The sequence below is a fragment of the Urocampus carinirostris genome, chromosome 1 (genome assembly GCF_059441175.1).
Source record: "Urocampus carinirostris isolate Australia breed hairy pipefish chromosome 1, RoL_Ucar_1.0, whole genome shotgun sequence".
Classification (NCBI taxonomy): domain Eukaryota; kingdom Metazoa; phylum Chordata; class Actinopteri; order Syngnathiformes; family Syngnathidae; genus Urocampus; species Urocampus carinirostris.
The window spans coordinates 524769-551380 of NC_142349.1; the positions used below are offsets into that span (position 1 = coordinate 524769).

Genomic DNA, 26612 nt, shown 5'->3' on the forward strand with positions numbered 1-26612 from the left:
GAAAGTATCCTGACCAGCTGTATCTCTGTGTGGTGTGGAGGCTGCAGCGCTACCGACTGGGGTAGTGTGAGGAGGGTAACGAGGACAGCAGAGAAAATAATCGGGACTACACTTCCCTCCATTCAGGACATTGGCCAGAAGCGCTGCCTATCCCATGCTAAGAACATTACCGGGGACCCCTCTCACCCCCATCATGGACTGTTCACTCTGCTAGCCTCTGGGAAGAGGTACTGCAGTGTGCGGTGCAGGACCACCAGGTTCCGCAGTAGTCTAGTCCCCCTGACCATTAGACTGTTAAATGGTCAATCTAACATATAGTTAACCTAAATCTTAACGGCTGCTAATCTGACTTTTTGCACTACTGGCAGTTCTTTATAGCTTGCCACTCCTTGCACATTTGCTCTCTGCACTATTGTACTTACAGCGTTACTGTTACAGTGTTAATGTTACTGTTTACCTGACTTGTTAACCTGAATGCCCATTTTGCACATCTGGTTAGCTACTCCTCTTGCACTATCGGAACTATGGTATGGTAAAATACTATACGTAGCCATAATACAATACAACTTTTACTTATATTTGTACATTCGAGGAAACTGTGCGGGTCAGATGTATCGACATTTCGTTCTGTATACACGTGTACTAGAATGACAATAAAGTAGATCTGAATCTGAATCTGAATCTGAATATGACTGGAGAGAGCGGACTCTCCAATTGTGAAAATTGGCTCTCTTATTACCTTAGAGCATGTTGCGTGTGGATTTGTTCCACATTTAAGCCATTAGCTACGTTTCCAGCAATTGTTTCTAAAACAGCAGCCTACCGGCATCTTTTCAACTGTACTCTTGGGCGCGACACGTAGGGGGCGATGATACTTGACATACAAAGCAATGCCAGCTGCCGTAGAGCACGAGGGAAGAAGATATGCAAAGGCAAAGCAAAGCCACCAAAGCTAGTTGTTGTTTTTCTTGTGTGTGGAGCTGGTGTGGCTGTAATGAAAGGGTATAACATAAGAAGACGTTATGAAACGAAACATTATGAAAAGTACAAGGACCTGGACCTAAAGCAGAAGCTGCAAAAGGTGGAGGAGATTAAAAGAAGTCTGGTATGCAGGCAGACCTTGTTCACGAAAGCAAAATCAAAAAGTGAAGCTGCTGTAAAGGCCAGCTTTATTGTGGCAGCAGAGATCGCAAAATCGGCCCGGGCCCTTTAATGAGGGCGAGTTTGTCAAAAGGTGTATGGTCAAAGTTTTCAACACTGTGTGCCCAGATAGGAACGTGAGCCTGAGCAGATATACCATGGCTGAGCATGTGTGAGCTTTCCACTCATCTACATGAACAACTAATAAAAAGGGAAAAGATTTTATTGCATACTCCTTTGCTGTGGATGAGAGCAGCGACACGTCTGATACTGCTCAGCTGTCAATCTTCATCCGTGGAGTAGACTCAAGCGGTGCGTCACAGAGGAACTTTTGGGATTAAAATCAATACATGGAACAACCACAGGAAAATATGTATTTGAATAATTATCCAAATGTATAACAAATGAGCCTGCCTTGGGATAAACCTGTGGGACTGACGACAGATAGTGCGCCCGCAATGTGCGGTCATGAGAGCGGATCAGTTGGCAGAATTCAGTAGAAGATGCGGGAGGAAGATGCAGGTAAGATTACAATTTATAACTATCATTCATCAGGAAGCGCTGTTTGGCAAAGCTCTGCAAATGGAACATGTTATGAGCTCTATAAAAGGAGTAGTCAACTTCATAAGAGCCAAGGGTTTGAATCACCGGCAGTTCAAGTCTTTTCTCGAGGAGTTGGGTTCAGAATACAGAGATGTGCCTCATCACCCAGAGGTGAGATGGCTAAGCAGAGGAATAATGAACAGATGTTTTGAGCTGCGTGAGGAAATCTGTCAGTTTATGAAGAACAAAAGAAAGCTCACAACAGAGCCGAGAGATGAAAAGTTTCTGTGTGAGCTGGCATTTCTCTCTGACATTGTAAGCCTTCTCCATGTGCATAACCTGCAGCTTCAGGGACGGGGCCACGTCATCACAGACATGTACGCAGCTGTGAGGGCCTTTAAAACTAAGTTGAGTCTGTGGAAGACTCAAGATGCTGCAAGGACACTTTGGTAATTTTCTGTGCTGCCAAATGTTTGCAGCGCAAAATTTCTCCTGCCGTGCTGCCTAGCGCACAGTTCACACAGTTCAACGCGCTCAGCGTAGAGTTTTCCCAGCGATTTGCTGACTTCGAGGCTCAGAAAGGAAGATTTGAACTGCTCAGTAACCTGTTATGCAATCGATGTGGAACGCACACCAACCAGCCTCCAAATGGAGCTAATTGAACTCCATGACATGCTCAAATCAAAATATGACTGTTGGTGCTGCGCAGTTTCCATGTTTCCTTCCTGACACAAAGCCTCAATTACATACCCAAGCCCCTCAGATGCTCTCAATGTTTGGAGGCACATTTATGTGAGCAACTGTTCTCTAAAAAGTTGAACAAAACACCTTACAACAGTCGACTCACTGATGAGCACCTTCACTCTTTCCTGAGGCTTTCCTCAGCTCAGAGCGTGACTCCAGACTTTGACGAACTTGCATCGAAAGAAAGATGCCAGGTGTTTGGCTTAGACCAATGTGCAGAGTAAATCAGAGCGTAGCAAACTGAGCTTGAATAAATCTGTTTCGGGGCGGCAGGAGCTAAGAGGTGAAGCGTTCGTCTTGGGATCAAGAGGTCGCAGGTTCGATTCCCGGCTCCTTCGAGTTATATGTCAAAGTGTCCTTGAGGCCAGACACTGAATCCCTAATGCCCCCGACAAGCAGGTAGTTGCCTTGCATGGCTGACGCTGCTATCGGTTAGTTAATGTGTGTAAAAGAGAAAGTTTGAAGCACATTATAAAGTGCTTTGGGAGGTCTTCATTGACTTAAAAAGCGCTATGTAGATGCAGAACAATTAGATTTACATTTGTTTCTTATGCACTTTTTCTACTGCAAGGCATGGTCTGTCAACATTTAAAAATGTTGTGTCTTATTTCAAATTTAATTTCTCATGTTTTTGTAATATCAAGCTTTGGTTGTTCCATATTTGTGTTTAAGCAAAACTTAAGTTTGTTTCCATATTATAAGGTTACACATTACATATCAGTTGCAGTTAATTTTTCAATAAATATTGACTTAGGCCCATGACTTTACTTTTCTGCTTAATTTTGTCCCACTGTGAATTTGAGTTTAACGCCCCTTCTATATAGGATGAACTGGGACCCTTTGGCGGAAAAAATAGGAGGCTGGCTGAACAAAACATGCAATAAGCAGCTGGGACAACTAGGAGCCAACAGCAAGAAATGATCACAGCATCAAACGCGAAACCAGCTAGGGAGAAACGATGCAACGTGCACAGGTTGGGTAGGGTTACTTTAACTTGATTACTTTCAATTACTTCTGAAATACTGCAATACCAAATATGCTAATAAAAGACAAAATAAACTAAATATGAATATAATTACAAAATTTTGAGCAGGCTTGGGGAGTAACGGAATACATGGAACGGCAAAAATGATGTTGGCCAGTTGTTCGGATTTATTTTCATTTTTTTTCTGTCGCATTTTAAGTTAGTTTTGCCGGAGATCAAAGAGATCAAAGCCAGGAGAGAAAGCTTACCACGTGTTGTGAGTCATAATTTTATTCATATTTAGTTTCTTTTGTCTTTTATTTGTATATTTGGTTTTTGAGTAATCCAAAAGTAATTGAAAGTAATCAAGTTAAAGTAACCCTACCCAACCCTGGACGTGCAATGAGCAGCTAGCTGATTGCTAACGGAACTAATCTGGACCAAGGAAAACGGGAAAGCTTTGGGAGCCTGCACGCCAACAGGAAGCTATTTACGAATATTATATTAATTGCGTGACACACAGCGAAAAACACAAAAGGAAAAACATCCCGACAGATAAATTTACCTCACGCAGCTTATCGATTATCACAACATACATTTCGGACAAAAGAGTCAAAAGTTACCCAGCGACAGGCTAGAAAAGTTCCAATTACTCAAAGCAGAAATGCCTTCGCTGATTACTACAATCGCTGTCTGTTTTTCAATGGGTCCCACCATTGTTTTAAGTCCTTATTGTCATCCGGTGACGTCACAGCTCTAGGTGATATGAGGTCAAACCTTCAACGTTGAGGTTTAATTCCTGGAGTTCTATTGCGCATGGACAATGTAATATTGCTGCATGATTGTGAGGAGGAGCACAAAACGCTCTGTGCCTATTTTTTTTTAAAAGGTATTTTGTAATCCCTTTAAGTGTTGTATGATTGTGATTGGTCACCTGTAAGCGTTGAAGGAAGAGCTGTTGAAGGAATTCATCCCAGATGGCAAGGCGGCGATCCAACAGCCGCTTACACACTATATTCCAGTGTTGATTGATGGAGTCGGCAGAGAGGAGGTCCCAAACAGCATCTCGAATGGCTGCTAGTCCTTTCAGGCTCTTCACATAGACGAGAAGGCTAGCAACACCGCAGAAGATGTCCTCCTTACATCTAGGAGCAAATGGCCAGTTGTCCCAGCTGCTTATTGCATGTTTTTGGTCAGACAGACTCCATTTTTTTCCGCCAAATGGTCCTGGTTCACCCTCTATAGCAGGGGTGGCCAACCTGGTTCTCGAGAGCCTCATGTCCTGCATTATGGTTGGGTTTGTGTTTGTTCTCGTAATAGTTTTTTGCTGTTGGCTCCCGGTTATCCTGGCTGCTTAGTGTATATTTTTGGTCAGCCAGCCTCCTGTTTTTTAGGTTAGCCCTGTTTATAAATATATATATATATATATATATATATATATATATATATATATATATATATATACCACAGCCATATCCCCCTAGTGGGAGGTGGCTAGAGTCATTTCTGACTCTTTTTGGGAGATTGATTTAGAGGAGGGGATGCCCAGCCCCCTCGCTCAACCCAACTGAGGTGTTAGGAGTCATTAGGTGACCAAACCCCCCAATTCCTACCCCTAATGCTGAACGCCAAGCAGGGAGGCAACGGGTACCAATGTTAAAGTCTTAGGTATGACTCGGCTGAGGCTTGAACCACAACCTCCCAGTCTCGGGGCGGGCGCCATACACCCAAGGCCACCGAGCTGGTAGTTAGCCCTGTTTAGCGTGGCTAAATTTCAGGCACGGTTCTAACACATTCAAGGACAATTTCCCCAGTATCTTCAACGGAAGAAATCCAGCTTGTTTTTTTTTTACTTTAATGACTTAAATTAAGTTGCTGTCTTGGTGCTAGCACATACTTTGTGCTATGTTTTGCTGTTACTATATATGATATTTTTTTGTCAAAAGGCTGCTATACACTGATATGAATTCTACCATTCTGCTTCAAAAATGCACGTAGAGCTTAAATACATCACTTTTTACAAACACAGAGAGGGCTCCATAAGTGCTGGGTAACTATAACGATATGGCGTTCAAACTACCATGCGAACCCCCAAAAATGCATCTTTTGTATTATTTTTTTCACGTAAGGAAGGCGCACAGAATTAAAACTACAGTTAAGACTCCTGTTGCACTAAATCTAAATATGTATCACATCTGTGCAATGATTGATTAGTCAAAATATTCTCCCTGATTACATCTGTAAAAATTGGTTGCAACAGGAATCAAACCTGTGTCGCAGCGGGATAAGCACCAGACCCTATCCACTAGACTACTAGGGATACAGAAAACACACAAAAAGGCATTAGCTTTTACGTCATTATCACACAATTTTTATAGTCACGGTTACCAAATTATTGATGCTATTATTGGGCTGGGCCGCAAGTATATTGTTAGACATTAAACCGGTTTGTGGTGCAAATAAAGGTTGGGGACCACTGAAATACAGTACTGTGTTGCTGACATGCAAAGTCTTTACAAGGTGAACAAGATTCTGAACTGCATGAAGGGAAAGGCATTGTGGGAAGGAACTAGGTCGTCCTGAAAAATAGAAATAAACGCATAGCCACATGCATTCAATGTTTGTCACATTCAATGCTAAAGTTAAGCCAGGAAAATTATGTGAAGCTGTGGGTAAAAATTTCAGGATGTTCAAAACTTAACGAGACGTAACCCAAAAGATTCAAGGCTGTTTTTGCAGCGAAAGGAGATTGTACTTTCGCAAGGCGCTGTACATATCAGTGAAGTTTATGCAATATTAATGAATTTTCTCCTATTTTACGAGAAGGGAAACTAATAATTGATTAATCAACAACTAATCTATTACTAATGTATTTAACTCAATCTATATTTTATTTTGCAATACATTTCCAAAGTTATTTTTTGCCCCTGTAAAATTTCCAGACAGTTTGTTAATGCATATGTTCTGCTATGATAAACGGAATGAATGAGGCTTACGTGTCGATCCACTGCTGCAATGTGTCCCGTAGTTGCTTGCTCTGGATTGGCTGAGCAAGGGTACGAAGTGTGGGCTGGAACTCAGTGATGGATAGAGGCATGTATTTGAACCAGCTACGGTTACTTGTGTCTTCATGAAAGATGTTTTTGACTTTACCTAAGGGAAGCAACAGAAACAGTGGCAGGGATTGTATTTCTATTTCAATTGTGTCTTAACCCTTTAATTACCATGGGGGTGCCAGCTACCATGTTATATATATATATATATATATATATAGTGGTAGGTGGCTAGAGTCAAGAACACATTCACATTTCTGACTCTTTCTGGGGGTTTGATGGGAGATGATTCCCAGCCGCCTCGCTCAACCCAACTGATGTGTTGGGAGTCATTAGGTGACTTTATATATGGTATAATATATATACTACCTTATATACAGGCTTGGGGAGTAACGGAATACATGGAACGGTGTTAGGTAATTTGGATACCAAAAAAATGTAATTGTATTCGGCTAGTTACAGAAAAAAAGACGTAATCAAATTACAGGTACATTTAGTAAAAATAAGGATTATTTTGCAGGATTACACTTTTATTTATAAGTATATTTATATATACATAATGCGCGGATACACGAATTGTGCCTATCATCATTTCATTATGCTGTCACTGACACTGGAGAGATTGAGAGAGATAAGCGTCACACGTCGTGTGCGTGCACCACTAGAACACTTCATGAGACTCACGGCACCGAGAGAATCTTTGCAATTGCTGGCATGGCCTCCAATGAAGAGAATGCCTTTACTGGGTGGAAATTTCGTCATTATTTTGTTCATCGAGCTGAAAAGGGCAACAACAACACCGTGCAGTGTAAGTTATGCCTTCCAGCTGTGAAACTGCTGTCATCATCCAAGGACTCCACTTATAATTTGAAGAAACATTTACAGGTAAGACTGCTATTATTAGCTTAAGTTAACTTTAGTTAGCTAGCGTACCTGCTGATACTGCTACAACTACTACCTCTGGAAAATATTCTCCAGCTATATTTTCAGTGCTTTGTCAAACAATAGCTCTGGTTTGCTGGAAATTAAAGTCTGTCCCATATTCCCACATGTCGATGTGTCCTTGAACAAGACACTTAATTACCCAAATTGCTGTGTCAATGGTGAATGAATGTGCATGAATGGTGAGCTTGATGAGCAGGTTAGTACTCTGCGTGGTAGTGTTATATTTGTTAACAAAAACTAAACGAAAATATGTTCGAGACATAGAGAGAGAGACTGCCAAGCACCTGCGTTTTTCTCTCGTTTTTAGCGTTTCAGTGTTCATGAAGCAATTCTAAGTTAGCAAACGTGATTCTCTGTATCAAGACAACCGGATCATCGTTTGCTGTATAGATAGTGAGTTTCGTATTAAGTAGCTAACGTAATAAGGATGGGACATCAGATATTTGATGTCCTTACAGCAAAAATCAGTTAAATACATGCAGACTATAAGTTGCAGCAGAAAGTAAGGGCCACAGTTACAGACAATGGGAGTAACTTTGTTAAGGCTTTCCGAGAATTTGAAACAAGTGAGGGGGCAGCACCAGATGATTTGAATGAAGGAATTAGGTTCTTGGATATGGACACAGCTCTGGAGATGGAGATAGATGAGGAACTTCACTTCTTCCTCCCTCCTCATCAACGGTGTGCAGCACACACACTTAACTTGATTGCCACCAATGAGGTGGATAAAGCAGAATCCAAAGGGCCGTCCCGGAAAGTGTATCGAAGTGCAATGGGAAAGTGTGCTTCTATATGGAACAAAGCACATCGATCATCAGCAGCTGCAGAAGTCGTGCAGGATATTGCCAGTATGAGAGTTACGGTTCCATGTGTTACAAGGTGGAGCTCTGAATATACGGCCATTGCCAAACTGACTGAATTACAGAAGATCAGCTGGGAGACATCTGCTCAAGACTCTGTGTGACCAGGCTGAACCCTCATGAGATGACTTTTCTCAGGGAATATGTAGCTGTCTTACAGCCACTTACTCAATCCATTGATCTTCTACAGGGGGAGGAAAAAGTGCTATCTGGGGTTCCTCATTCCAACAATCTTAAGCCTAAAATCTAAGCTCTATGAGAAGGAGCCACAAGTGATGTACACAGCACACATAATTACTGCAGTCATTGATGCAATTGATCATCGCTTTGGGGCCATGCTAAGCAGCCATGATGCAAGAATGGCTACACTTCCCTCCATTCAGGACATTGGCCAGAAGCACTGCCTATCCCATGCAAAAAACATTACCGGGGACCCCTCTCACCCCCATCATGGACTGTTCACTCTGCTAGCCTCTGGGAAGAGGTACTGCAGTGTGCGGTGCAGGACCACCAGGCTCCGCAATAGTCTAGTCCCCCTGGCCATTAGACTGTTAAATGGTCAATCTAACATATAGTTAACTTAAATCTAAACGGCTGCTAATCTGACTTTTGCACTACTGGCAGTTTTTTTTTTTTATAGCTTGCCACTCCTTGCACATTGCTCTCTGCACTATTGTAATTACAGCGTTATTGTTACAGTGTTAATGTTACTGTGTACCTGACTTGTTAACCTGTCTGCCCATATTGCACATCTGGTTAGCTACTCTTCTACTCGGCACTATGGTAAAATACTACACGTAGCCAAAATACAATACCACATTATTTATATCTGTACATTCAAGGAAACTGTTGGGGGTCAGATGCATCGACATTTCGTTCTGTATACACGTGTACTAGAATGACAATAAAGTAGATCTGAATCTGAATCTGAATCTGAACTACCATGCCAAAATTCCACATGTGTTGGCTTCCTGTTGAGAAGAAAGAGGATATGTGCAAAACAATGGTTCAGGAGGCAAGCTCTTTGGAAAATGGGAAATCTCCTGCAGATGCAACAAACACCATCTCTGACACTGATGGATCAATGTGTTTGGGAAGAAAAACAGGACTGACAAGAGCACAGCAGAGGAAGAGGTTCGTAGGCTCCTTGATGATACCGTTAAGACCATGGACTCCCTGTATGCATTTCCTTTGGTTAAGCAGCTCTTTATGAAGTACAATACTACGCTGCCTTCCAGTGCTCTAGTTGAACGCCTTTTCAGTTATGGTGGAAATGTACTGACCTCATCTCGTAGTAGAATGTCTGATGACCACATGGAGCAAGTCCTCCTCCTTCGTTATAACAGAAAGTTTTGCCCAAAGCTCAGTTTTGAATGAATATAAGACTACAGTTGGGCAGCACATTTCCAGTCTCAGGATTTTACAAATGGTTCCTACTTCCTACACACTAGTTCTGCAAATGTATAAGCAGCAAATGTTATTTTTGCCTTGCTTTATGTTCTTAAAGTGTAGTACCTTACATTAATTTTGATTGTCCTTTTATTTTATTTTTGAAAATTCAGAGAGCACACCTGATTTGTCAAACAGGGTGCGAAGGACTTAAGTGTGAGAATTTGGTGTTCACTACACAAGAAGTATACTTTATTTTTGTTTAACGTTGTGTATTGTGGGTGCCCTTAATCTATATAGTAATCTTAAAAAGAGCACTTAGTGTTTTGTTAAGACTATTTCCATTTGGAATTTTGCGTTAGGCCATTACTTAGATTTATATTTCATCTACCTACGTGCTGTATTTACTTAATGGTGTGAGTGCTAGATGAAAGACTAAAGTAATATTTTTGTGTTCACTGTACAAGGAGCAGACTTTATTTCTATTTTGTATATTGTGATGTAAGCTTATACTTTTAATTTAAACTCAAAAGCACCTGCCTGAATTTACATTGTGGTGTTCAATATCTTTCACTTGCTTGAAATTTTTGTTGAAAATTTAGAAAGTGAACACTTTTTGTGTTTAAAACCATATTGGGCTCTTAATATGCTCTTGATTCATAATGTGAACTAAAACAGCGTATTTTGGCTGCAATGTGAAAGAGAAAGTTTTTTTTCTTTTGCTAAATAAACTATACTATGTGGTTAAGATTTGAGCATTTTCTTTGTAGGACTACAAGCAACTACCTGACCTTGGTTTCCTCTATTTCTTTTGCAAGGTTACACTGTTAATTTGTCTTACACAAAATGTACTAATTTTATTTATATTTAGTTTCTTTTGTCTTTTATTAGCATATTTGGTATTGGAGTAATCCAAAAGTAATTGAAAGTAATCAAGCTACATTACTGTAATCTTATGGTACTTGGACTACGTTACTGACTACATTTTTCAACAGGTAACTAGTGACTGTATCGGAATACATTTTTCAAGTAACCCTCCCAACCCTGCTTTTATATATATACTACCTTACGGCCAATGCTCCGATCAGCCGCCTCGACGATGGAGGCGCGAAACATAGTCCACTCGGACTCAAAGTACCCCGCCTCCCTCGGGACACAGGCAAAGTTCTGCCGGAGGAGGTGTGAATTGAAACTTCTTCTGACAGGAAATTCTGCTAGCCGTTTCAAACAGACCCTCACAACACGCTTGGGTCTGCCGGGTCAGACAGGCATCTTCCCAAACCATCGGAGCCAACTCACCACCACCTGGTGATCTTTTGACAGCTCCACCCTTTCTTCACTCAAGTGTCCAGAACATGCAGCCGCAGGTCCGATGAAACAACTACAAAGTCGATCATCGAATTACAGGGCTTCCTGGTGCCAAGTGCACATGTGGACACCCTTATGTCTGAACTCATAGCTAGAAGGTTATGGACAAACCATGACAGGCACAGAAGTCCAATAACGATACACCACTCGGGTTTAGGTCAGGGTGGGCCGTTTTTCCCAATCGCGCCCCTCCAGGTCTCACTGTCATCGCCCACGTGAGCGATGATGTCTCAAGGCATTACGAGGAAGTCCCCAGGGGGCGCGCTCTCAAGCACACCCTCCAAGGACTCCAAGAAGGGTGGGTACTTTGAACTGCAATTTGGTGCATAAGCACAAACAACAGTCCAACTCCTCTCGAGAGGACTGGTACCAGAGCCCAAGCTGTGTGTGGGGGTGAGTCTGACTATATCTAGTCGGAACTTCTCAACCTACACACCAACTCGGGCTCCTTCCATGCCAGAGAGGTAACATTCCATGTCCCAAAAGCTAGTTTCTGTAGGTTGCGCCAAGGACCTCTCCTTTGGCTGCTACCCAGCTCTCTACGCACCTAGCCCCTTTGGCCCCTCCCACAAGTGGTAAGCCCATGGAAAGAGGGACGCACGTTGTCCCTCCGGGCTGTGCCCGGCCGGACCCCATCAGCAAAGCCCTGGCAACCAGGCGCTCGCCAGCGGACCCAACCTTCAGGCCTGGCTCCAGAAGGGGGCACCGGTAACCCGCATCTGGGCAAGCAAAATTATGGACCAATGTTTTTTGTCTTCATAAAGGGTCTTCTGATCTGCGTTTTGTCTGGCCCCTCACAACTAGAACCTGTTTTGCCAGACAACATAGCTCCTAGGATCATTGGGACACACAAACTCCTCCACCAGGATTATATACAGGACTGTCTCAGAAAATTAGAATATTGTGATAAAGTTCTTTATTTTCTGTAATGCAATTAAAAAAAACAAAAATGTCATACATTCTGGATTTATTACACATCAACTGAACTATTTCAAGCCTTTTATTATTTGAATATTGCTGATTTTGGCTTACAGCTGAAAAAAACTCAAAAATCCTATCTCAAAATATTAGAATACTTCCTCAGACCAAGTCAAAAAATAATTTTATAACAGCAAAACTAAATCAAACATTTGAAAATGTCCATTGATGCACTCAGTACTTGGTAGGGAATCCTTTTGCACGGATTACTGCATCAATCCGGCGTGGCATGGAGGCAATCAGCCTGTGGCATTGCTGAGGTGTTATCGATGCCCAGGATGCTTCGATAGCGGCCTTCAGCTCATTTGCATTTGTAGGTCTGGTGTCTTTCCTCTTCTTCTTAACTATACCCCACAAATTCTCGATGGGGTTCAGGTCAGGGGAATTAGCAGGCCAATCAAGGACAGTGATGCCATGGTCAGTGCACCAGTTACTGGTGGTTTTGGCACTGTGGGCAGGTGCCAGATCATGCTGGAAAATGAAATCCTCATCTCCATAGAGCTTTTCAGCAGATGTAAGCATGTAGTGCTCTAAAATCTCTTGGTACACAGTTGCATTTACTCTGGACTTAATGAAACACAGTGGACCAACACCAGCAGCTGACATGGCTCCCCAAACCATTGCTGACTGTGGGAACTTCACACTGAATTTCAAGCAACTTGGATTTTGCTCCTCTCCAGCCTTTCTCCAGACTCTGGCGCCTTGACTTCCAAATGAAATGCAAAACTTGCTTTCGTCTGAAAAGAGGACTTTGGACCACTCTGCAACTGTCCAGTGCTTCTTCTCCATAGCCCAAGTCAGACGCTTCTTCCGTTGTCTTGAGTTCAGAAGTGGCTTGACCATGGGAATACGGCTATTGTAGCCCATTTCCCGGACACGTCTGTGAACTGTGGCTTTTGATACCTGCACTCCAGCTTCAGCCCACTGTCTTTGAAGTTCCCCCAAATTCTGGAAGCGGCTCTTCTTCACAATTTTGTTAAGGCTGCGGTCATCTCTCTTGGTTGTGCAGCGTTTCCGGCCACATTTTTCCCTTCCAACAGACTTTTTGTGGATATGCTTTGAAACTGCACTCTGTGAACAGCCTGCTCGTTGAGAAATTTCTTTTTGTGTCTTACCCTCCTGGTGGAGGGTATCAATGATGGTCCTCTGGACAGCAGTCAGATCAGCAGTCTTCCCCATACTTGTGATTTAGTTTACTGAACCAAGCTGAGTGTTTTTAAGACTCAGGAAACCCTCGCAAGGTGTTTCGAGTTAATTAGATGATTCAGGTGATTAGTTGAATAGCCTACTTGTATACTTTTTCATGATATTCTAATATTTTGAGATAGGATTTTTGAGTTTTCTTAAGCTGTAAGCCAAATTCAGCAATATTAAAATAATAAAAGGCTTGAAATAGTTCAGTTGATGTGTAATGAATCCAGAATGTATGACAGTTTTTTTAATTGCATTACAGAAAATAAAGAACTTTATCACAATATTCTAATTTTCTGAGACAGTCCTGTGTATATATATATATACATATATATATATATATATATACATATATATATATATATATATATATATATATACATATATATATGTACATACATACATACACACTCACCGGCCACTTTATTAGGTACAGCAGTCCTACTACTCGTTAATAATTAATTTCTAAACAGCCAAACACATTACGGCAAATCGGTGCATTTAGGCATGTGGATTTGGTCAAGACAATCTCCTGCAGTTCAAACAGAGCATCAGTATGCGGAAGATGAGTGATTTGAGTGACTTTGAACGTGGCATGGTTGTATGGCTGGTCTCAGTACATTATCTCAGTAACTGCTGATTTACTGGGATTTTCACACACAACCATCCCTAGGGTTTACAGAGAATGGTCTGAAAAAAATAAGAAATCCAGTGAGCAGCTTTTTTGTGTTCGGAAATGCCTTGTTGATCCTAGAGGTCAGAGGAGAATGGTTAGACTGTTTCGAGCTGATAGAAAGGCAACAGTGGCTCAAAAGACCACATGTTACAACCAGGTTAGGGAGAAGAACATATCTGAATGCACGTTACGTGAAACTTAGAGGCAGATGGGCTAGAGCAGCAGAAGACCACGCCGGGTGCCACTCCTTTAGATAGATAGATAGATACTGTAGATAGATAAGATACTTTATTCATCCCCGAAGGGAAATTCTTTAAGCTGAGAACAGGAAACTGAGGCTACAATTTGCACAAGCTCATCGAAATTGTACAACAGAAAATTAGAAAAACGTTGCCTGGCCTGATGAGCCTTGAGTTCCGCTGCAACATTCGGCTGGTAGGGTCAGAATTTGGCGTTAACCACATGAACGCATGGATCCACCCTGCCTTGTATCAACGGTTCAGGCTGGTGGTGGTGGTGGTGTAATGGTGTGGGGAATTTTTTTTGGCACTCTTTGGGCCCCTTGGTACTAATTGAGCGTTGTTGCACCGCCACAGCCTCCCTGAGTATTGTTGCGGACCATGCCCATCCCTTTATGACCACAATGTACCCAACTTCTGATAACTACCTTCAGCAAGATAGTACACCATGTAATAAAGCTCTCACACTGGTTACTAGCATGGTGTACCTGATAAATATATACACACACACACAAACCAATGTAACCGCGGTGTACTCGTCCCACCAAAGATCCACATTCACGCTGAACTGGATGATGAGGTTTTCATTAAAGTTACTGCAGATGAAATGAGTCACAACATTAGCTTTACTGCTGGCTTTGATCTCTTTGATCTCGTTAGCAGCTCGCTCTGTAGACTGCCAACAAACCCCGCCTACCGGTCACATGTCAGAAGCCAAAACCAAACCCCACCCCATACCAGCAGGTGGCACTGTTGGACTCATCATTGCAGGACACTTACCAAAAACTATACACATATTTCAGCAGGAATTTCAATAAAACAAAAGTTATTATTACACCCGTTAGATACACCCCCCTGAAATTCTGCTAAATATGGGAGTGCTACACTAAACAGAAAAAAATCACATGCAAAAGTGCAAATACTGATGAAAAAACGGACAAAAAAACTGGTACAGTATTACAAGGAACAAACTGAAGTGCATGTCAGTTCTAAAACTCTCCCAAAAAGGAGTGTGAAAAGAAAGGAGGCGATCAAACTCCTAACTAAGCACGGACTCAAAGATGCCTGTTACATCTCTGAAATATCAAACATTGTTCCTGTAATTTCAAGTAATCACATAGGCGCGATTCTTGTTTCTTGGTCAAGCTTTGTTACTCAAACTGAAAGTGCATCTCTAAAGAACTTAAACAAGGAACTAGCAGATATTGCGGACACAGAATTGTCACCTACAAACTGGTCATTCATCTGACAAATAAGACGACTGGGAGGCCTGATGGACTGGCGGACCCTAAGATCATAACGGCTTGGTTGAGCACAAATAACCTGAGCTTGAGAGTCTGGGACAGTCAAGTCTAAACAGTCATTATTAGGAGTGGCTGTCTCATACGCGTCAGTACTAGGGGAAACTATGTCCGGGGGGACAGTGTTCAATGGGGTCTCGTCTGGGAGGACAGTATCTGGAGGGCCCATACCCAAAGGGATCATGTTTTCAGAGCACCGTGGTGGGCTATCCGTATTGTCACTTGCAGTATGGTCAATATCTTGTTCGGGGATGTACTGACTTCCTTGACTGGATGTATCGACTGTGAGAGAGTCAGACTGAGCATCAGATCTACTGTCTAGTGAGTTATCCTCCACCTCTGCATGAACTTCCTCTTCACCTGACTATATCACCCAGTTTACTGTACGGACATCACTGTTTTCAACCGCGTCAGGTACATCAGGGCATACATCACTTCCATGCATAGCAGCATCACACCCTGAGTTTTCAGATTCGCTGGCCAGATCTCCCTCACAGGGCAAGAAGCCAACAGAGAGCAGCAAATTCCTGTGAACTACCTTCTCTTTGCCCGTCAGGCAATAGTTGACTCTATAGAAATTGAGATCAGGCTTGACTGATATGACTTCATACGGGCTCGACTCCCACTTATCTGCAACCTTGTGTTTCCCTGGGACACCTCTGTTGGCGATCAACACCCGGTCTCCCACGACGAGGGGTGATCCTTTGGCCCTACGGTTGTACAGCTTGGCATGGCGAGTCTGTTCTCTGAAAGTATTCCTCCGTACAATCTGAGCAGCTTCATGTAGATCAGGGGTGTCAAACTGATTTTAACTCGGGGGCCAAATGATAGAACAAAAATTCCGTCAGGGGCCGGACTAGTAGATTCAAGAGAAAGAAAAAGAGAGATAAAGAAATAAGAGAAGGAGGGAGGGAAAAGGAGAGTGGGCGGGACAAAGAAAGAAAAAGAGAGATAGGGAGAGAAAAACAAAAAAAAATGTCTTGAGAGAGGGGAAAGAAAAGGGAGAGTAAGAAAGAAATCCAAAGAGAAATAGAAAGACAGAAGGAGAGAGAAGAGAAAGGAAAGCGCGAAGGGTTTGAACAGAGAAAGAGAAAAGGAAAAAAGGAAGTTAGAGCAAAAGAGCTTAAGACAAAGAGAGAGAACGAGACAAAGCAACAAAGGAAGAGAAAAAGAGAGACACAGAGAGTGAAAGAGACAGAGACAGAGTGGGAGAAAAGGGGTGGAAAAGAGAGAGAGAGAGAGAGAGAGAGAGAGAGAGAGAGAGAGAGAGAGAGAGAGAGAGAGAGAAATAAATACAAGTACAGTGTCTTTGTTCGAGGCACCTGGCTTTGGCAACATCAAGTTGACCTATTTCAACCTGCAGCTTGTTTTTCTCTTGCGCTTCTCTGAGTGTTGTCTCGCGGGCCGGATTCAATCCCTTAGCGGGCCTGATCTGGCCCGCGGGCCGCCTGTTTGACACCTGTGATGTAGATCCTTCTTCAGATGGGTTACAAACAGCATCATTGGTACTAGCATGTTGAAACATGACATCAACAGGAAGACGAGGGATCCTGCCAAACACTAGGTAGAACGGTGCAAACCCTGTTGTCTCATGCTCCGTGCAGTTGTAGCAGAAGGTGAGCTGCTGCAGCATTTGTGGCCACTTTGCTTTGGGCTGAAGGGGAAGGGTTCTGATCATATCTCCCAATGTTCGATTAAATCGTTCTGTGATACCATTTCCCATGGGGTGGTACGGAGTCGTATGGGATTCCTGTAACTATCAAAGGAGAATGTGTAGAATTTGTCCAGACCTACAAATACCTGGGTGTGCAGCTGGACAACAAACTGGACTGGACTGCCAACACAGAAGCTCTATGTAGGAAAGGCCAAAGCCGACTTCTGGCCTCCTTCAAAATCTGCAAAAAGCTCAAGAAAATATTCTATGAGACAGTTGTGGCGAGCGCCCTCTTCTATGCTGCAGCGTGTTGGGGAGGCAGCGTCAAGAAGAAGGGTGCCTCTCGTCTCAGTAAACTGGCGAGGAAAGCGAGCTCTGTTGTGGGCACAGAGTTGGACAGCCTGACAACAGTAGCTGAGAGACGGGCACTGGAAAAGCTGCGGTCAATCATGGACAATCGATCGCATCCACTACACAGCATTATCTCCAGACAGAAGAGCAGTTTCAGCGACAGACTGCTGTCACTGTCTTGTAGTACGGACAGACTGAAGAGATCTTTTCTTCCTCATGCCATGAGGCTCTTTAACTCTACCCGGCAGAGTAAAAGCCCACATTAAACCAAACCCCCCTACATTGCATATTACCTAATTGTATTGCAATATGTATTCTGTGTAGCACTATTTAGATATTCTATATAACACGCTACAGTGGGCATTGCACGTCGCATTGGGTATTTGTATATTGTATTCTCTTTGCTTTATTATAGTATTGTTCTCAGCTCAGGGATGCTGCTGGAAATGTGAATTTCCCCGCGGGGATGAATAAAGTTTCTACCCATCTATCCATCTAGTTTTGATTGTCAAAGGGGCAATTAATTGGTGTGTCATGCATCTTATTATTATACTCTACCTTTTTAGTTTTTATCCTGTTTTTTTGTACATTATAATTGTTATTAGTTCAATGTACCTATCTTTCCATTGGTTACTTTCCTTCAAGACTAATACATGCCTATCTTTTAGGATGGATACTGCTGAACACTATATTCCCCTGCACTTGAGAGGATTCAGGGTCAGAGTCGGCGCCAGAGATCAAACGAAATCTATGGACGCTGAGAGCAAGACCCAAAAACGTTTTGTGTGTGTATACTTATACAGTTTATATTTCCAGTTTTTGTTATCTTACAATGTGTTCGACATCCAAGATGTTCCCAACTTGGATGCCCAGTTTCATCTGACGGGACGAAAGCATGACCAACTTGGATGTAAAGGTGCTTAACTTGTTTGGGTGTTTGGGCATTTGTGTTGGCCATGGTCCAAAAATTGTTGAGTGTGTTTCTTTGCTACTTTTTCCCTTCTTATTTTATTTTTTAATTTTCTTTAATTTTCTTGATTTTTGTATGTGGAGTCTTGCTGTCGGTCACCCCTCTCGAGGGATATGACCAGTGTAGATAGATAGACAATGTGTTCATGTCAGTTCCATTCTCTACTTCATTATAATCCTGAAAAATCCAAGTCTGTTTTTGTTATTGTTTTTTTATTTTAAATGGTTTTTGCATTTTCTGAAGACATGGTTATAGTAGATACTGCCAGATATTGAAACTTGGGTTGTTTCAGACAAAAAGGGACTAAAGTAATCACTTATAACATGATTTTTGACTTGTTCATGGACAAAAAAAACATAAAAACTACAGGCGGCCTGTATGATACCTGGTCAATAAAGGGTTAATTTGTACTAATGTCAATGTCAGTGGTTCAATCACTCAGCAACAGTCTTTGAAGGTTACCAAAGGCTACCAAATTTCAAAGGTGTTTATATAACGTTCTACATTAAATGTTTGGCAGGGTCATTAAATAGCATTCCAATACTATGGGCGGAGACTGGACCAAATCCAGCCCGCCATAAAGTTCAGAGTATATAAAAAAAAGAAGCGAGTCTCTGGTTTATTTTTTTTTAAAAAAAGTTATGATTTTTAAAATACATGCAAACCAAATCCTCCCTCTGGCTGCCAAAGAGCTGTAAAGGATATAATGTCAGCTTTTGTAAACAGGGCTCGGGAGTTTGATTTGATGTAGTCTTATTTTATTGCCCATGCTTTTTTGTATTTGTTTTTTATGTATTTCAAACCAGTACAAAATTAAGGCAAAGATTATATATTTTTCATAGCTCCCACTTTAGTCTGTATGGCGTTGTGAGTTGGTTCAGGAGTAAAACTATTGAGTCAACTGTTAAAATAAACCAGAAAATGTATTCTCTGCTGAAACATGAAAAGCAATTTTTCCCATTGTTAGTGAAATGTATTAAGTTTAGAAAAGATCCCGGATTAAATTACGGTACGTAACTAAAGTAGGTTGAATGATAAAGCATACTACTGAAAAACTACGGTAAGATAAAAATTTAAAGGTGACATTATCATTTTGATCTGGCCCACCTGAAAACATAATGTTTGGTTCCGAACCCAAAGTCAAACTGAGCTCTACATTCCTGTCGAACCTTGACCCTTACCCAGTGAAAGTTTAAGTAATGAAAACATGAAAAAAAGCATCCATATAATATCCTTCCATAAATTGTTTGAACACGCACACATGGACACAATTGTTGGTACTCGTATTACTAAAAGTAAAAGCCACAGAAGTTATATCAAGGTTTAAATTGGTAAGAAGAAAAAAAACATTAGTATAGTGCAGGGGTGGCGAACAAGTTTGACACAAAGAGCTGAAAGTTTTAACTGTGAGAGTCAAAGAGCCACACCACGCACTGACCTGCCATGACAGACTGACACACACAAACACACAATAAAGAACATATTATTTCCCATAACACACTCCTCTCCTTACAATACAACAAGTATTGGTCTTGTGTTGATTTCAAGGAAAGTGTCCACCCTCAATCAGGGTTGGGTAGGGTTACTTTAACTTGATTACTTTCAATTACTTTTGGATTACTCCAATACCAAATATGCTAATAAAAGACAAAAGAAACTAAATATGAATAAAATTATGACTCACAACACATGGTAAGCTTCCTCTCCTGGCTTTGATCTCTGGCAAAACTAACATAAAATGCGACAGAAACAAAATGAAAGTAAATCCAAACAGCTTGCCAACATCATTTTTGCCGTTCTGTATTCCGTTACTCCCCAAGCCTGCACAAAATTTAGTAATTTTATTCATATTTAGTTTCTTTTGTCTTTTATTAGCAAATTTGGTATTTGAGTAATCCAAAAGCAATTGAAAGTAATCAAGTTAAAGTAACCCTACCCAACCCTGCCCTCACACACACAAAAAAACTACCGTAAAATCCGGACTATAGAGCGCACCTGATTATACATAATTAGTTTTGTCCTTACACAAGCTGCACCTGTATATAAACCGCATGCGCCAACATTTAAACACGTAACACAGTCACATGTTTAACCCAAACCTGACTTTAGGTGCCGCGATTGTAACTGCAGATATAGTACACAATCCATCCATCACAATCAGCAACATGAACGGAAAATGATACCGGTAGTTAGAATTTAATGCAAACCTTTAAAGTCCAGGTCCCGTTGAAAGTAATCCAATGAAAAAAAATGTATATTTCCAAAGTTAAGGGTGGGAAAAAAAATATATCCACTATTGTCCGCTGCAACAACAAAGAGATACCAGCTCAGTAGCCTAGATGGTAAGGCGCCCACTTTGAGACTGGGAGGTCGGTGGTTTGTGCCCCGGCCGAGTCATTCCTAAGACTTAAAAAGTGGTCGGCGGCGCCCTCTGTTGGCTGCGGCTGCATCGGCTCGCTACAACGGGTCAGGTGCAATCGACATTTCGTTCTGTGTACATTGTTACACAGAATGACAATACAAGGAAATTATTATTATTATTATTATTTAACTGAGCTTTACCCCACTTCCCGTCAGCCCGCGTTTGCTCCGCCCCTTCTTTTTGATTCGCTCGTAGAAAACATATCACAATAAGTCTCTAAAATAAATACATTACAAAAATATACAGTTGCAAATATATATTATAAATGGTTATACATATTTACAAAGAAAGACGGTACACCGAGAGTTTTCAAAGCTTTTATAATAATAATATAACTTTCATCCCGAACCATGCCTGTGAAAGGTACCACCACGCTACTCTTAACACGCTCCCAACGCATAAAGCGCAGCTGTTAAAAAAAGCCATACCGCAATTGCGGAAATTCACGTTAAACCGTCTTCAGCTTTCTCCTTATAACTGTCGCCATCAAGGGAGTTTTCCTCATAATCGAAACGAACCTTTGTCATACGGACAATTCGAACGTAAGCTAAGAGGATGCAGTCTACCTCGGCGCACAATTCCACCGGTGTAAATCTTACCTTTTGTACTCGAGTGCCGCTGGTGGCCGTTAGAAAAATTACATAAATTGGCTGCTTCACTGAATAAGCCGCAGGGCTGAACATTTGGGAAAAAAGTAGCAGCTTATAGTCCGAAATTTACGGTAAACATGAAACAAGGCAAAGAGCCACATTATATAGAAAATATGATGAGGCAAAGAGCCACATTCTTATTGGCCAAGAGCCGCATGCGCCACGGCCCACGTGTTCGCCACCCCTGGTATAGTGGCTTCCTTTGTAATCTTTATATTTTTTTCATGTACTCACCACAGAAAATGCCAGCCTGCGAGTAGTAATTCAATAAGAAAAACCCCTAATAAGTGTTAATACACGTTACATGAAACGTAAATGACATTATAATTGGCTAGTGATTAAGTGTTATTATTCACTACCATGATAAACATCGAATACATCTTTTCAAATTTACCTGAAGAGGAAGAAGAGGTGACATTTTCCAGAATGGAAAAGAGAAGGCCACAACTGAGGTTTGCTTCCCCAGTCCTGGATCCCCCTTCAGGGTGCGTGTAGAAAACAGCATACGCTTGAAACAAAGTGGTCACCAGCAGTTCCACAAGGCTGCACACTTTGGCTTTGATACCAGCACCTAACAAATCGAAATCTTAATAAATGGATATTTTCTGAAACCCATGTCAGATAATTTCAACATTCCGGGCTCATTCAGTGTAAGACGTTTCTCTCAAATGGGAACAGCCAATTTTAGCAATTGTGACTCATTTTTTAAAGGCCAACAGAAAATGTGATTCTATAGCTATATAGGCATAGGACAAATCAAAAGAAAGCTGTGACCCTAATCCTTTATTAAAAGCTGTATGTTTCTATGTTTTACAATTGTTTAGTAAACAACAGTAGAACATTGTTGCATATCTTGAAAATACCAGTTTCCAAAAACGGCTTTTAAGGCATGTTTATTTGTATAGTTCTAATCACAAAGAGTCTCAAAGGGCTGCACAGATCAAATACTATTGCAAACTACAAACTATTATGACACCATCCCATCATCTAAAACCTACATTAAAAAAAAATACATATTCTCAACATAAAATATAGGTTATTCATATGCTATAGAAGTGTTTTAAGCTAGTGAAGCAGAGCTTCGCTTTCGTGTCTTTTTTTAATTATTCTTTTGCATTTGTGATATTTACGACATCTAAACAATGATTTCCATAAATACAGTGGCACTTTGCTTGCAAAATAACATTTAAATGCAAGAACACTAAACTTCTGCATGAACTATGCAGAATCGACACATGAACTTTGCAAGAACTGTTTAGCATCCGGTGATCCAGTAAATGGATCAAATGATTTTGGTAAGCATTCCCGATTGCAAACCCGATTGAAACGTCATCCCTCCCTGACCAGAAAACCACAAGAAAAAAAAAAAGCTCTCTTGAAGAGCATTTGTCTATGCCTTGAGTGTCTCGCCGCACTTTTTCAGTACGCTTACTTACTGCGTGGGGTCGCCAACACACATTCATTTGCCAGAAAAAGTGGGGGCTACCTCAATGTATGGACATAGATCTCACCAAAGATACTCCTACCATCTAATGGTAATTTTTTAAACTGAAATTATATCCCTCTTGTCTTGATACTTACTAATAAGCAGCGCTAAAGCCTTTGTAAGTTTTTTTTAAAATAAAACAAGAAAAACATTTTAACGTTTTGGCACTCAAGGACAAGGTTTCTGAAAACGTATTTATACGCTATGACACTGAATGAGGTAACAAAGGTTTTTTTAAACTGCCATACCATACATGGATGTACCTTTGAATATATCTTATTTTGTAAAATTTAGAAAAATGAGCTAAGTTGAAATAAATATATGTTAACATGTTTTTGCGTTTTCAGACATCAGACTCATCACTAGTGAGCCATTTTAGGTTAAACAGAACATACCACTTTATGAATAACAAAGCTTTTTAAGAAATAAAGTCCAAACAAAGGGCTTGCAACCATGTTTTGTCCTTAAGCCTTGAGAAGACAAACCAAGATTTGGTGCCGTTATAAAAAATGTTTTTAATATAAATAAATATTGAACTTCTATTAGTTATTTCAGTAAAATAAGACTGTGGCGGACCTTCTGAGGCCAATGAGAAGGGTGCCAAAATTAAAATATAAGTGCCCAAATTTAAAATTTGGACACTCCAATTAGAAATTCAAACTAATTGAAATCACCAGCCCCTCCATCTCATACTATAAGATATTAAATCTACCCTATAGTACATACATTTTAAGAAAATAGATATGCACTTAAAGACCCACTCTGTAACTGTTTCATGCAAGAAGGTTTAGCTTTTTTAAGGGTGGGGTGCGGCATTTTAAAACTTAAGGCTACAATTAAAACTTTAAGCCAGGGGATGGCGGCAGAGCAACACATGATTTGCATGCATTTCTTAGATGCGCTCGAATAAGCTCTTCTTTTTCCATCTTTTTAGGGGTTTGTTCTACCTAGAACAGGCCGGATAAAATTAAGATAAAAACAGATAGGAGCAATGGAAAATAACATATAAGGTACTCTTTGAACTCAGTGGGGCAATATTAACACATACTTAAAAAAGAAAATATGACCAAAGAACGACATTTTTCTGATTATTATACTTTAACATGGTTTGGGGTTTTACAGGTGCCATAAGAAGCACAATGGCTGAAAATAAAAATGTGGCTCATGTTGTGTCAAATAAATACAAAACTCTCAACCTACAAGTATTTGAAAAAATGCATGTTTATATGAATTACATGTATTTTTGCTAATTATTTAAATTATGTTTCTTTAATAAATGAAATTTATTACTACTAGGAGCCTCTAAATAATAAACTCTGTCCCTTTAAAGGTAATGTTAGTACTTAAAGTCAAATAAATGACCGAGAGACTGGCTTTTTTATTGAAATATTCAGAAATTTATTACGTGGCGGATTAAATCACCCAACGGGCAGAATGTTTTACAAGATGGCTTAAAGGGACATTGCATATTATCTAGCACCTCCTAGTGGTGAAGGAGTGTCGATCTGAATAATAACTCAAAAACACATGAATCGCCATTTAAACTTGCTTTTTTTAAAAACTTAAAAATTAAAATGATAGAAATTAGAATTTTACATAAAATGAGGCTAACCTTGAGGGAGCTGAAATGACAACATTTTGCTGCAATGGATACCGCCCAAAACAAAAAACCTTGTGAAAGGCGGGGCATAGAAGGAAAATGGTGTGGTTTGGTCACCTAAAGTTTCCATATTTTTTATTGTGCTTTGAAGCACTTGTGTTCAGTTGCTCTACTCAGTCCAGTAACATCTAGTGGTCAAATATCACACAGTGCCCCTTTAATTATGGGAAAAAAAACATTGAATGGAACCATCTTCTAGTAAAACATTGGGACAAACACAATCTGACTGTAGGTCCTCTCGTTGCACGAAAAGTTATTTATTACAGTGGAACCTCGGTTCTCGACCATAATCCGTTCCAGAACCCTGTTCGAGAACCGATTCGTTCAATCACCGAAGTTAATTTTCCCATTAAAAATAATGTAAATCGTTTTAATCCGTTCCAACACCCGGAACGAGTATTTTCCTGACTCCTGCTGGGCGGCAGGAGTCAGGAAATCACGACCTAAAAGACACACACCTTGGTTTAATGATGAAACTAGATCCCTTAAACAAGAATGCAGGAAATCTGAAAGAAAATGGCGCGCTACCAACCTTGAAATTTTCCACCAAACCTGGTGTGACAGTCTGTTGAAGTATAAAGCGGCCCTTGCCTCTGCAAAATCAGCCTACCTTTCGAAGGTGATTGCGTCACAAAAGAACAATCCCAAAGTCCTTTTCGACACTGTAGCATCGCTTACAAGGCAACACACTATCCCAGATAGTTCCACCCATTCAGCCCATGACTTAATGGTCTTCCTTACTAAGAAGATTCAATGCATACAGAAGAAATTGCTAAAGACAGTATTAATACAACACATACTAAAGCGCTGGAATCTATAGATGCACGACATGGTGGCTGTCCAGGGAATTTGTCACGTTTTGGTGAACTGTCACTCGATAATCTTAAACAGATGGTGAATACGGCCAAACCGACGACTTGCCAGTTTGACCTGCTTCCAGGTTTGCTTATTAAAGGTCTTTTTGGGGTCCTTGGACCTTCAGTTCTAAATATTATAAACATATCACTCTCATCAGGTGTAGTTCCAGCGGCTTTTAAGTCCGCCGTTATTAAACCCTCACTGAAACGACCCAACCTCGATCCAGAAAGCTTATGTAATTATAGACCTGTGTCAAACCTACCGTTTCTTTCTAAAGTACTTGAAAACGTAGTGGCACAGCAGCTGAATGATTTCATATCTGAGAACAATCTTTTTGAATCAAAGCAATCAGGATTCAGGGCTAACCACTCTACTGAGACAGCTCTGATTAAGGAAACCAATGATCTCCTACTGGCAATGGACTCTGGCGCTTCATCACTTTTGCTGCTGCTGGACCTTAGTGCTGCTTTTGACACAGTGGACCATAATATCTTACTAGAACGGTTGGAAAAATGGATTGGTCTCTCAGGAAACGTCCTCTTATGGTTCAGATCCTACCTCTCAGGTAGGACGCACTGTGTTAAATATGGCGAAATGACCTCTGAGCCCTTTAGTGTTACCTGTGGTGTTCCGCAGGGTTCAGTGCTTGGCCCCCTTCTTTTCAGCATTTACATGCTTCCATTAGGTGATATTATTCGCAAGTATGATATCAGTTTCGATTGCTACGCAGATGACACTCAACTATATCTCCCGATGGAGGGATCTGCCACACTAAACTGTGCAAATTTGGAGGCCTGCCTCACTGAGATAAAAGAGTGGAAGTCATTCAAATTCTTGCGTCTTAACTTTGAAAAGACCGAAATGTTAGTTATTGGTCCATCTAAATGCCGCAACTTATTCTCTAAAACTGCTGTGAACATTGACAAATGCCACATCACACTCAGTGACTCACTTAAAAATTTAGGCGTCACATTTGACCCCGATCTGTCCTTTAAAACACATGTGAAGAAAATTACTAGAACCGCTTTCTTCCATCTTCGTAACATTGCTAAAATTTGTCCTTTACTGTCTCAGTCAGATGCGGAGATTATAATTCAAGCGTTTGTTGCCTCCCGTCTCGATTACTGTAATGCACTACTCTCCGGTCTTCCGATGACCAGACTCAAGAGT

The 26612-nt window shown here is 41.0% G+C and overlaps 1 protein-coding gene across 4 annotated transcripts in view; it reads right to left on the reverse strand.

Moving 5' to 3' along the window:
• The window catches only part of cog1 (component of oligomeric golgi complex 1), a 70058-nt gene that overhangs the window by 28769 nt on the left and 14677 nt on the right, over positions 1-26612 (reverse strand). For all 4 annotated transcript variants that reach the window (XR_015849923.1, XM_088330387.1, XM_088330303.1 and 1 more), the window contains exons 4-6: positions 21833-22009; positions 6388-6544; positions 4326-4536 (exon numbers count right to left, since the gene is read on the reverse strand). Coding sequence is in view for 3 of the 4 variants with exons in the window: in XM_088330387.1 (XP_088186513.1) it covers positions 4326-4536; positions 6388-6544; positions 21833-22009 (545 nt within the window). In the remaining variant the exon portion in view is untranslated. The remainder of the gene's footprint in view (positions 1-4325; positions 4537-6387; positions 6545-21832; positions 22010-26612) is intronic.